This window comes from Cetorhinus maximus, chromosome 14, assembly GCF_964194155.1.
Source record: "Cetorhinus maximus chromosome 14, sCetMax3.hap1.1, whole genome shotgun sequence".
NCBI classification, from domain to species: Eukaryota; Metazoa; Chordata; class Chondrichthyes; order Lamniformes; family Cetorhinidae; genus Cetorhinus; species Cetorhinus maximus.
This window is the reverse complement of record NC_135892.1, coordinates 57,103,269-57,115,784: the sequence shown is the minus strand read 5'-3', so window position 1 is coordinate 57,115,784 and position 12,516 is coordinate 57,103,269. Positions and strand designations below refer to the sequence as shown.

The window sequence follows — 12,516 nt, the reverse complement described above, 5'->3', positions numbered from 1 at the left end:
AATATGTTTCATGTCCAATGGAAAAATAAAATGGACAACAGTGTAGTATTTGGAAGTGTTAGCATCTTAATGTCTGAAATCTGGTTATGGTTTTGATCAGTATACAAAAGCAAGGTAAGCCTTGCATGTATGTTTTTCATTAGCTTCAGTTTATATTTTGTGTAGGTCAATGTAAGTAAATGGTGCAGTTTCATTATCAAACAGTGCTTCGTACTTTGTTATTGAATCAGATGGTAAAATATGAAATTTCAAGTAAAACTAAAAGCTGCTTGTTTGAAGTAATTTTTTTTTTAATAACAGGGTTATTTTTGTTTCATTCCCCCCACCCAAGGTTCCTTCAAGACTTCTTTGCCTCTTCAACTCCACTCCCTAATTTGCCTACCCCTTTATAAGAAATAATTTGAGCTTCACTTTGCACCTCCCTATGATGACCCAGTTAAAATTAATAACTTGCCACATGGAGGGTCATAAATGCAGCATGGGTCATATTGATATTTTAATTTGTGAAATCATCAGCTGTGCTTTCACTTAATTACTACAATATCTTTCTGCAAGGTTGTTGAGACAGAAAAATAAGTGAAATGTACAAATGTGCACTATTTAGAAGCTTCCACTATTAATGCAAAAAAGGAGAATTGGCCAGTATGTTTTACAAAATGATTGACGTAGTTAGACACAGATTGATATATTTCATATTTCAAAAATGTATGGCTGTGCAAAAAATGTTGCAGTATTCAAAAACCTTTTGATAGAGTGCTGAAGACCATACCAACTTAGAAACAACCATTACGACGATATTTCCTTCTTGTTAAAATTGAGCTAACTTTCTACTTAGGACCTGTTATATATTTAAGAAATAGTCAAGAAAATGTTGAACAAAAGACGTGTTCAAAAAAAATTGTGAAACTTAAATCTAAAGTAGATTCAGTCAAAAATTAAAAGGATCAAATCCAAAAACCACAGCAGTTAAATTTTACAACAAAACAAAATGTATATGTATATTAAGTTATTTATGAAAATAAGATTAGTTTTATGCATGCTAAGATTTCAAAACAAATGTTATGAATGCACACAATTTCAGACAGGAAACCCGTGTGGTTTAACTTATGAATGTGCCAACATCAGCAAAGGATGGTTGCATATATACATGGCTACACAAGGATTAATTTGATTTCTGTACTCTTGACAAATGAGTTTACCCCAATACCCTATTTCCTACTGATTATATATATTAGCTGTTGCCATTTGGGCTATTTGGTTCTTTAGATACTTGTTGCTCTTATTATTACTATTTTTAAATCTGCAAACTCAATCATTTGGCAGCACCACAGACAATGGCAAGTCATTTAAACACATCCATATTCATACCACACTGTCTGCTTGTCTTCTGACATTATTGAAGGGGACACAGAAACATTCATGCTTTCTTCTGTACATTCACTAGTGGGGGATTTATCACTAATAAGAGGTGAATTTAACTCACTATTATCCTGATTCTCAAACTTAAATAGTTCAGTAGATTTTGAAACTATGACTCTTTGATCCTCCTCTGGAGACCGAATTGTTTTAATTGGCGACACCATAGCAATATCAGTTGGCCGTGCTATTGGCAACCTACTGATATTATCAATGGGATTAGTGGATAAATTGGATGAGGAAGGATGAACATTAGTAAAGGAACCCATTCCAACTGGGTCAGGTTTGGCAATCATGGAGTCAGATATAACACTTAGCCCTAGGGATAAGGCAGATTTTGAAATGGTTTGGCCTTTTCCATCCTTTGCAGCAACACAAAAAACCATCTTGGTGTTTGTAGGATTATAGTCAAAATCTAGTGACTGACCATGGCCATAAAGCCTGGTTAATTGAGATTTCGGCAAATTAGGTGCTGTTTGAATCTGGTGAGCTACATGCTGAAGAAAAGGGGGATGGTGGTAATGATCTGCTTGGTACTCACTGGGTAAAGTCTGAGTGCTTGTTACCACCTTGCCTGGAGAAGAATCTATCGATACAGGTGCTCTATTATCTCTCGACATGAATTCATGAACGCTCGTTCTTCGATTCGATCCCTCTGCTGTAGAGATCACATGACTTGCACGGGGTAGAGTAGAAGTGGTGGAATCTGTTTGGGATGGTCGCTGTGGCACAAGTGGTAGTTCGTAGGCAGACACAGTCTTTCCTTGGTTTAAAATGATTGGTTCTATTGGGGTGCTTGTAACACCAATACGGTCTGATTTTCGCAGACTTGGCCACACATACTGTTCAGGCTTTTGCAGTTTCCCAGTGGAAGAGGCTGCAGTTTCTCTTCCAATAGGTGATCTGACAGTAGCACCATTATTGATAAGGTCCTGATTCAATTTCTCAGTTCCAACTAGTTCAGGCAGATCTGTGATTTTTGTGAAAACATCTTCTAAAAAATTTTCATGGCCCGCAGAACGTACCTGTGCAAAAAAAAGTTTGAATAAATGAATCAGTTTTAAATATATTTATAGATTTTTCTCATGCTATTTTGATTCTCTTGTCATCTAAAATGCAGTAAACTCTAGATTGCAGCCTTTTCCATAGCTGCTATAAATGCCATTTGTGATTCTTTATCTAAAAATCTCAACTTGAATATTGAGAATCTCATCTTTCCTTCATGTAGTTTGATAAATGGGGTTCCATTCTGTGTGGCAACTCACTTCCTAATTTGATTCACAGCTGATCAAACATTCAGGTACATACACGCCAGCAATCAACTTTTTAAAGCTGGTAGTCAGCATTTCAACCAATGTAACAGCTTGTTAGCTTAATAAATAAAATGAGTGGGAATTTCCTTGGATTTTCTCCTACTTCAGCACTTAATGAAACTTCCACTGTAGCAGAAGCAGCTCTGAGGAAATTCCTGGCCTGTGCCTTTCCCCCCACACTGTGTTTGGAGGTTGTCACTATTAAGAAATCAGATCTGTTGAATGGCAGGATGAGGGCTGTTAAAGCAGTCAAGAAACAACTTTCTGCGCCTACTAGTTTTGTGGAAAGTAAAGCAGAAAAAATTTGATGAGCTGATAGTTTGAGAGTTACAGTTAAAGACATGCATATTTATTGGTTGTCTCTAAAGTAGTTGCACATGAAAGTAAGCTGTTACAAAAAAGATACTTAAAAATATATACTTTTTCAGGATCAGTTGCAGTTGATTTTGTCACAAAGGAGATGGTCCCTGTTGTGAATTCAATAACAGTCTTATTGGAAAACACTGCATTTGCAAAGTTCAAAGTTTGAAAATAAAATAGAAGTGGTGATAAATTTTGCTACGTTTAAAAATTACACAGACGTTTGAGCAATGAACCTAGGAAACATACCTTGAAAAGGGTACCGCACAGAATACCAGGATAATAGTTAAATTATGAGGATGGATTAGATAAACTTGGCTTGTATTTCCTTGAGTTTTGACAATTAAGAGGTGATCCAATTGAGTTGTTTAAAATGATCAAGGAATTTTTTACAATAGCTGCAGAAAAACTATTTCCTTTGGCGAGGAAATCCTGAGCAAGTAGGCATAACTTTCAAAATAGAGTCGGGTCATTTAGGAATGAAATCAGGAAATATTTTCCACACAAAGGGTTTAGTTGGAAATACAGAGTTCTCTCTCTCCAAAAACGTTGGATCAACTGAAATTTTCAAGACTGAGATCAATAGATTTTTGTTAGGTAAGGATGTCAGTGGATATGGAACAAAGTGGGTAAATGGAGTTGAGGTACATAGTAGCCATGATCTATCTGAGTGGCAAAACAGGCTTGAGGGATTGAATGCAATGTTTTCTCTAAGCTGTGGAACCATACAGCAACCTGGAAGCTCCCCAGCAGGTTGAGCACAAATCAGCCCTTTCAGTTACCGTGCAATAATGTAAAGGTCCTGCACATTTAAATGAATTGGTCCTGCATAATAAAAGAATTTAAAGGGGATGTTAGCTGAATGGCCTAATCCTGTTCCTATATTCTATCTATCGGCACACAATTCTGCTCCATAATACTTATTCTTGCAAACCATCCTTTTATGCAATTTAAAAAAAAACTAAATGGCAACGTGCATTTTTATTTCCCCAACAATGAACCATTTTGACATGTTTAAAAGAGCAATATAGGCTAGCAATTTCCATTGGTATTCATATAGATTAATGCATTCACTGTCTACTGTTTTAATGGCAGTTTTAATTCAGTAATTTTAAATGGACAGTTTCCCTCCTGCGATTTCTGCTAATGAGGCAAGCGGATGGCATTTGTTGTTGGCGTGTACCCAGTGTTTGGATTTAAATGAGATGGGAGGTCAAAAAGCCATGACTCCTGCCTAAGGTTGCTCATCGCTGGGGGTGCCTGAAGAAAGCTGATGCAAGGGCTTGCTTTGGGACCCCTGTGAAGTGAAAGGTCTCCAGGGATTCCAGAAGCAGACCAAAGATGTTTGTGGTAAGGCAAAAGATTTTCTTTTAAGTTTCCACCCAGAAAATCTGAGCATTTGGGACCTGCAGCTGTGCTTCAATTTCTCAGCATGTTGTGGCACAAGGCCAAGGGCTTGGGTGGCCCTAAGCCATGCAAATGGCCCAGGGTACTAATACACACATGCACCTACCTCAGGTGATCATAGAGAAAACTAGCCCCTTTACAACAAAAGAGAATGAGTGAGAGAGAGAACATGAACAAAAATGTCCCAGAAATTTAGGGGAGGAGGAAGGGGAAGAGGAATGAATATGTTACATGGTTCCATCTCAAGATAATCTGGATAAGGTATATCTCTCTAGTAAGATATACCAGCTCTCATATTGGTAAATGGGAAACAATTGATGAAGAAATGATATAACTGACATGGACTAACCTGTGGGGATTGGTTTACGTTGCTCTCTTCCAGAAACTGTTGTAAGGTAACTATTTCACTTCCAGGCGATGTGGCTTTATTTCTTTGCTGAGAATGAGTTTGAACATCATCAGATCTAGATTCTTTGTTTTGGAGGGATTGCTTGTATTTTTCTACATTTTGTGTATGATGACTATATGAAAGGCTGCTGCTCAACAATACCCGATCGTCATAAACTGGACCATATTCTCCACTGCTGTGACTTTGGGACCTACTGTGGCTGCCATTAACAGCACCTGCTTAGAGGTAAAAGACATCAGCACGTAAAACCTAGCCTTATCAACTATCAGCCATGAAATAATGCTAAGCATAGGAAAAAGACCTCTTATTTCTGTGTGACCAGAAAAAAATCCATCAAATCATTGGTGGATTAGACCATTTGACTTGATATCATATCTGCATACATAAAGAAGATTATATTATATATGAAGTCAGAAGACGATAGCAATAGGTACCAATTAACGACAATTCAAGCCTATTATACTAACATAATATAATTGTAAAAAGCAATACAATGCTACCAGAAAATAGGAATCGGTGTTATTTTTAGTCTTTTGGCAAGAGGAGTCATATTTCAAAAAGATGCTACAGCTCAACAATAAATGCAACAGAAAACAAGGAGAGAACCTGTCCTAGTTAGTTTGCAGATTCAACATACAAATAATAGTACTAACATAAAACAGGCATTAAATCAAGCAGAAGAGAGGAGTGCTATTTTCTGTCTATTCCAAGTTTTAAAACAAAGTATACATGAAAATATTCTGAATCATGCAAAAAAACGTTCATCCCAGGAAACACTCATTGCATTTCAGCACGCAGCCTGAATGAAAAATAAGAAACGTGAACACAATACCAGTATTAAAATGGAAATGATTTGAAAAAGAATCAGCCAAGGCATACCTTTTACATCATGAGCTGAGGCATTATTATTGTTATTGCTACTGGATGTCCTGCTACTATCAAGGCTGGCTGGTCTGGAAGCTAAATGGAAATTGGGAGACAGCATGAGACAAAAATGAGCAGAGGTCACTTTACCTTGACCAGAGAAACAGCTGAGGCAGCGATGCATGCAGTATGCCATAGGCTGAGCATGCCCAAGGTCAGAAAAGAGTTGTGCCTTACAGATCAGAAAGCCAAGAATTTTTGAGGCAGTCCAATTGGACACTTTGGAACACAGCACTACAGGAAAAGCAGATAAACAGAAACATAAGGGAGTGGACTGGACATAAATAAAACAGTAGTCCTCTCAGGGCAATAGTAATAGTGGAAAGTCAGGCTATTTCATGCCGAAAACATATGCAGAATAGAACATGCGGGAAAATGAGTGTGATAGTATGACTTACAACAAATGTGACAAGGTATTCTGCACATTGTAGAGCTGTCAAGAGCAGAAGGAGCTGGAGTGTATCCACAATAATTATTCTTTAACCCTTCTTGCCCAAATAGAAACAAGTTCATATGTTAGTATCCAAAAATTCATCATTGCAGCTACCATCAGTGTTTACTGCTTTTTTTTCAGTCAGGCTTTCATAATTTTTCACTTAAAAAAATTGTTGGTTCTTAAAGAAATATATATTGAATGAATATAAACTTGCATGTACACACAATGAGAAGTGTACTTTTTTGTAATTTGACTATATTTTCTCCTCCATCTCTTCCCAACTTTTGGCTAGATCCAAATGACTGCCCAAATCAAAACCATAAACCATCCAGGCAGTGAATGTCTCCAATGCTGTCCCTTCACTGATCTGCCAAAAGGCCCGTCTTAAGCAGCTTTTGCTTCTTAAACAAATTACTCACCCAATGAAAATTTGAAAGTAAATGTTAGTTGAGATTGGGATTTGTACTGTGGTGTCTTAACTATAGAAGAAGCCTGCTAACTAGAAAAACCCAAGTAGCATCAGCTAAATCTATTAAGTGTCATAGGGCACAAAGTTCTTACCGAACCACTTCTATTATACTCTTTCCCCTTCTTTCAGTATTGTCTATTTAGTTCTGATAGTATTAGAGGAGTAAGGAATGTATTTATTATTTGCAGTGGAACAACAGGAAGAATTAATTTTTGCAATTGCAGAATGTATGTTTGAAGATAAACAGAAGTTGAAGGGTTTTGTTTGTTGCGCTGGCTTCTGATATAGATTTCTTGCACAGGTGACGCTAACTCTGAAGCGTACTGTCTAAAGTTGGTAACTGCAAAGATCTGTTTTTTTACCTCAGCAAATTTACACTGGATATACCATTAGTCTGACCAGATCTATGCTTTAAGAGCTGGTAGTATCAGTAGCATATTACGCGATATTAAAAGCGTAAAATAAGCCTGAATTTTCATGTAGATGGAGAGGCTCTCTGTCTTTGTGAAAAAGGCATTGGAGGCCAGACTCTGGCACTCACCAATTTTGCATGTGTGGAACGGGGACAGATTGAACTTTGGGTATCTGTGGTTCACAGAGGCAGCTACGCATGTTAAAAGTACAGCTGCCTTCAGTCTGATCTGATTTTCGCAAGGAGTGGAAAATATGACGTGAGCACATTAGGCTTGGTAGGTGAAGGTCTAAACTTAGCTTAGTTCTTTGGAAAGGTGGGGTACCCTTTGGGAGAAGAAGGGTACAGTTTTGGATGTGGTCCCAGGGCACCTTTGGGAAACTTCTGGATTGTTAAAAATTGACATGAATGTACGTACAAAGTAGATAAATTCATTAGAATCATCAAGCGAATTGGAACTGTCAAAAGGAGCTGCCAAGGCTTTTAAATCTCCTGCAGCACTGAACAAAATCAGTGCTTGCTATTTTGCTCTGTAAATTGATTTAAGCCTGAAGGCTACCAATACAGGATTAGTGCTGCATGATTGATTTCACAACCTACCATTATCAGAGTGCCTGTAAGTTCACAGTTTGATTGACAGCTCCAATTGTTTATAAAAACTTTGAAGTGGGACTATGCAGCGAATTCATCAATAGACACTTAAAAACTTTATTTAATCTCATCATGTGTTCTGAGCTCTGCCCATGGCGGATACTGGGTGAATTAGCATGGAGGGTGCAAAAACAAAGGGTGGTGGGTAGGGGCATGGGTTGGCGCTATTGGCATAGTGGCTATAAAGGACCATGGGGGCTGGGTGGAGGGGCATAGGTTGCCATGGAGGGTATGAAGGGCCATGGAGCACGGGTGGAGGTACATGGGTTGGCATTGGAGGGTCTGAGGGGCCATTGGGTGGGGGTGGACCTATACCACAGGGACTGCAGCAATTCAAGAAGGCAGTGCACCATCACCTTCTCAGGGGCAATTAGGGATGGGCAATAAATGCTGGCCTAGCCAGCGAAGCCCACATTCCGGGAATGAATAAAAGAAAACAGGGGGTATAAAGGGCCATGTGAGGTGGGTGGGGGCCATGAGGGGTGAATGTTGGAGGACTTTTTTTGTTTCATTTTTTTTCATAGCTGGGACAAAGTGCCTGAGTACCGGAGGGGGGCCTTTCGCCCAGCCTGCCTCTGCAGCAGGCAGCCCATGTGGTTGCCTATGAACTCTTTCCGGGGGCACAACTCCCATCAAACCCGGTCCCTGATAGATGCATTATCCTATTAAATTGGAAACAGTCTGCCCCATCTTTTTTTACTAATTGGATATGTGATCTTAGCAGGATCTTAAACTTGAGAAAATAAAGTACACTATAAGAGGCTCCACTGATGGATTTTATGTAGCTTGGCAACATTTCTCAGATTATTTTGAGGAACTACAGCTCTCTACTTTCACATAACTGACCCTAATTAGGTTGTATGTACTATATCATCTGAAACTATATCTGGCCAATGATTGTTGTTGATTTAATTATTTTTTGGGGGGCTTGGGAGGGTTTCTCCCCTTTCTTTTTCCTCCGGTTTCTCCTTTCCTTTCCCCTTTCTTTCTCTTCCAAATGTAAGTGTATAAATTATTGCTGTACTGTAAGCTATTTTTTTGTACTGTTACTCATTATGATTATTGTTAAAACTTAAACAGAAATAAAAAACCCGGTCCCCGAAATGAAACTTGAATTTCTGGGGCACTTTTTCAGGAGTCGGGCTCAAGGGGCTGAGAATTTTCATGACTCTGCACACCCAACACGACAGTGAAAATTCAGACCACAGTCATGGTAGCTAAGTAAGGAGCCAAGTTGGATCTTCAAGGTGTCAGACAACTGACAGGAACAGGATTTGTTGTCCGAAATGTAACCTTGGAAGTTAGGCCAAAAATAGAGCTTGTGCAATAAATGGCAAAGGAAAATACGAGTTCGTAAGGAGTAATCTTTGATCTGCAAATGATGCAGAAAGTCAGATGTGTGTGCAGATCATATGATTTTCATGAAGAGTGAGGAACTCAATCCAGTGCTAAAGAAATTTCAAGCTTTTGAAAAGAAACTCAACATCTGCTAGGCACAAGTCAGGAGTGTGATGGGATACTCTTTGCTAGCCTGGATGAGGGCAGTTTCAACAACACTGAAGAAGCTTGACACCATCCAGGACAAAGCAACCCACTTGATTGGCACCTATTCCACAAACATTCACTCCATCCACCACCAATGAACAGTGGCAGCAGTGTGTACCATCTACAAGATGCACTGCAGAAACTCACCAAGGCACCTTAAGCAGCATCTTCCAAACCCATGACCACTACCATCTAGAAAGATAAGGGCAGCATATACATGGGAACACAACATGGAAGTTCCCCTCTAACCACTCACCGTCCTAACTTGGAAATATGCTACCATTCCTTCACTGTCGCTGGGGCAAAATTCTGGAACTCCCTCCTCAACAGCACTATGGGTGTACCTACACCACAGGGACTGCGTTCAAGAAGGCAACTCCACCACCTTCTCAGGGGAATTAGGGAAGGGCAATAAATGCTGGCCTAGCCAACGACGCCCACATCCCGTGAATGAATTTAAAAAAAATTATTCTGTATCTAAAACTATCAGTTGAACTTTAACTCACCTATAAATAGCTTTAATAAGACAAAATACATCTTGGGTATTTGCAAAGAGCTAGTAAGGTTGGTACAGAAGAGTAGCAGCAACTCAGTTTTAGATATATCAGAAAGATAGAAGAACAATTAGGGGTGAGAAATGGAAGCATAATTTTACATTCAAGTTGGTAAGTGAGTCTGTTTATTGACTTGAGAGTTTAAAAGTAATTTATCACTGAAATTCAACAGGGCTTGGCCTTGGTTTTGGAAAGCTAAAGAATTAGAAGTGGGCAAAGTAAGACACTGGGCAGAAACTTGTGCAGGCAATGGGAGTCTCAGCTGCTGGCTGACAGCCAGCGAGGGCCCTGTGTCATCTCTTTTCAGGAGGGCCTGCCACATCACGTGCCAATCAGGCACATGGATCCCAGGCCGAGGCAGTGGCTACTCCTGGCACGGCACCCACCCGAGACCTAGAGTCATTATGGGTGAAGGCGGGGTGGGGTCACGGAGGTGGGGGGGGAGTCAGCAGCAAGTGTTGCAGGGTGGCTTTCAATGGGCTGTCCACTTTCTGGTGCTGGGTCCCTCGATAAGGCACTGAACGTCTTTGAACAAGGGACCCACTGGGAGCTCACAAGCAGGGTTTGCCTGTCGTGTTTCCCCATGTTCAGGCCCCCAACCCCCACCCCCACCCCACGACTGGGTTAATACCCATGGCCCTGTCATAGCGGACATGAGCCTCTGGCTCTGATGGCCCTGTAGTCTGCCGTTTCCATTGTTCATCGGCTTATGGTAAGATTGTTGGAGGTGGGAACTGCTGACCCTCATTTGCAAGCTTGTTCCTGGTCTTGTTTTCAAACTCGTCTCCATGGGACCAGGAGAATTCTGCCCTATGTTCCATCAGTGAGGCATTTGGCTAAAACATTAAAAAAACCTAAATATAACAAAGAAATCATAACTTCTCTGACCACGAGTAGTACCTGTATAAAATGGCATTGTACAAAATATTAGAATTATTTTCTAAATATACTGATACTTCAACTACAGAGTTAATTAAATAAGCAATATCTAAATTATTTCTATAATCTACGTGAACAGTTTATGTAATTAAGGAGCTATGACTGATGTAGCTTTCTGGTTACAAAATAAATGAAAAATTGAACGGTTATGAGATAAGATATTAAGATACGTTAATTTAAATTGAGGCCAAAGTTTTCCAGTCCTGCCAGCGGTGGGCATCGTCGCAGGTGGAAAATTTGGAGAGCGGCCTTTTACCGTCTTGCCCGCGATGATGCCCACCGCTGCCAGGATCGGAAAATCCTGCTCTGAATAATTTAGTTTAAAATTTAGTGATGTTTTTATGATCAATCTTTCTTTGAGTTCATATACTGTCATAGCTTACACTTGCTACAGAAAACAGAAGTACCCAGCACTCTTGACCATTTTGAATCTGAACTGATATGTTAAATGGTTGATGTTTAGTAGAAATAGATGTCAAAATAAAATACATGAAGCTTGCCAAATTCTCAGTAAAGTAATTCAGCAGGAAAGAATGGTGAAGATATAAAAAATGAAAAAAACTATGGAGCAGCAGAAAAGTTCATTAAAAAAAGCCATTATGTTCATGTCAAATGCAAGGCAAGCATAAAAAAGGACAAATGTAACAAATGCAGCTAATATTTGAACACTGTGTACCTGAATAATATTTACCTCGACTTCTTGATCCAGTGCTGGAATTGTCAAAATTAGGGCCATGAGATAGTAAATCTTCATTTGAAGCAACACCTGGGGAATTACATTCTTAGTGAGTAATAAAAAAAGACATCTTATCTAAAGCAGTTTCAGTATATATTTTGCTATTTATTGTAAAATATACATTTTATGATATTAATGAGGGATGTGCAGATCTGTCATTGCAACTTTTGCTGATCTGCATGCTCATTTCATTTAATTTAATCCCATTGAGAAGAGGCAGAGAAAACAATGATAAGTAACTTCACTGCATGTCTGTGTATGTTAAGGAGGGGAGGCTTGGGGGGGGCACAGTGAGGGAAGGTGCAAGGAAGAGAGGATTGGAAACCCAGAACAAGTCCATTCAAGATGCTTCTGTACATCTTTCAGTGGCTGGAAGGAATATAGCATTGGGAACCTCCTTAAAAATGTAGTCAATTTAGCAAATCAGTAGCGGCAGAAACCAAAATAATATACAGCAGTGGGTGGGCATCGGTACTGCAGGACTGTGTCGGGTCGGTGGGTGGTCATGTCGGGAGGTTGAGCCTTTCAGGGTGGGGAATACTGTGTGGGGGTAGACCCCTGGGGGGGGTGGGTTTGGGGATGTGCAGGGAGTGCGATCTCTCTTTTTACAATAGTTACCCAGAAGTTAGAAGAGGTTTTAATTCTTCTAACTTTTTCTGAATAGCTATTTATGTAACACAGGCAGAACCATCCGAGGTTTGTGATTTAATTCGCATTTTCGGATGGTTCCCACGGCAGGACAATTGCCCAGAGGAAGTCTCACTTCTGGACAATTGCCATGCAAATCCTTAACTTTGAGGTTCTGAGAGGGGATCCCCAGTGCATCTTTGGGGTACCCCCAAAATTTTACGCTGGGGAGCTCAGGAGTTATGCCCCAATGAGTACAGGTCTGGGAGGAAACACATTCAAGAAACTTGAGGGGGAACAGAGATTGGAGATGAGATA

At 39.7% G+C, this 12,516-nt stretch overlaps 1 protein-coding gene across 15 annotated transcripts in view; it reads right to left on the bottom strand.

Moving 5' to 3' along the window:
* The window catches only part of ccdc88ab (coiled-coil and HOOK domain protein 88ab), a 350,607-nt gene that overhangs the window by 7,072 nt on the left and 331,019 nt on the right, over nucleotides 1–12,516 (bottom strand). For 3 of the 15 annotated variants that reach the window (XM_078556951.1, XM_078556947.1, XM_078556944.1), the window contains 5 exons: nucleotides 11,527–11,601; nucleotides 6,228–6,317; nucleotides 5,785–5,865; nucleotides 4,846–5,123; nucleotides 1,958–2,441 (listed from right to left, as the gene is read on the bottom strand). In XM_078556951.1, the coding sequence (XP_078413077.1) occupies nucleotides 1,958–2,441; nucleotides 4,846–5,123; nucleotides 5,785–5,865; nucleotides 6,228–6,317; nucleotides 11,527–11,601 (1,008 nt within the window). The remainder of the gene's footprint in view (nucleotides 1–1,957; nucleotides 2,442–4,845; nucleotides 5,124–5,784; nucleotides 5,866–6,227; nucleotides 6,318–11,526; nucleotides 11,602–12,516) is intronic. The other 12 variants (XM_078556952.1, XM_078556955.1, XM_078556954.1 and 9 more) reach the window with 7 other exon arrangements.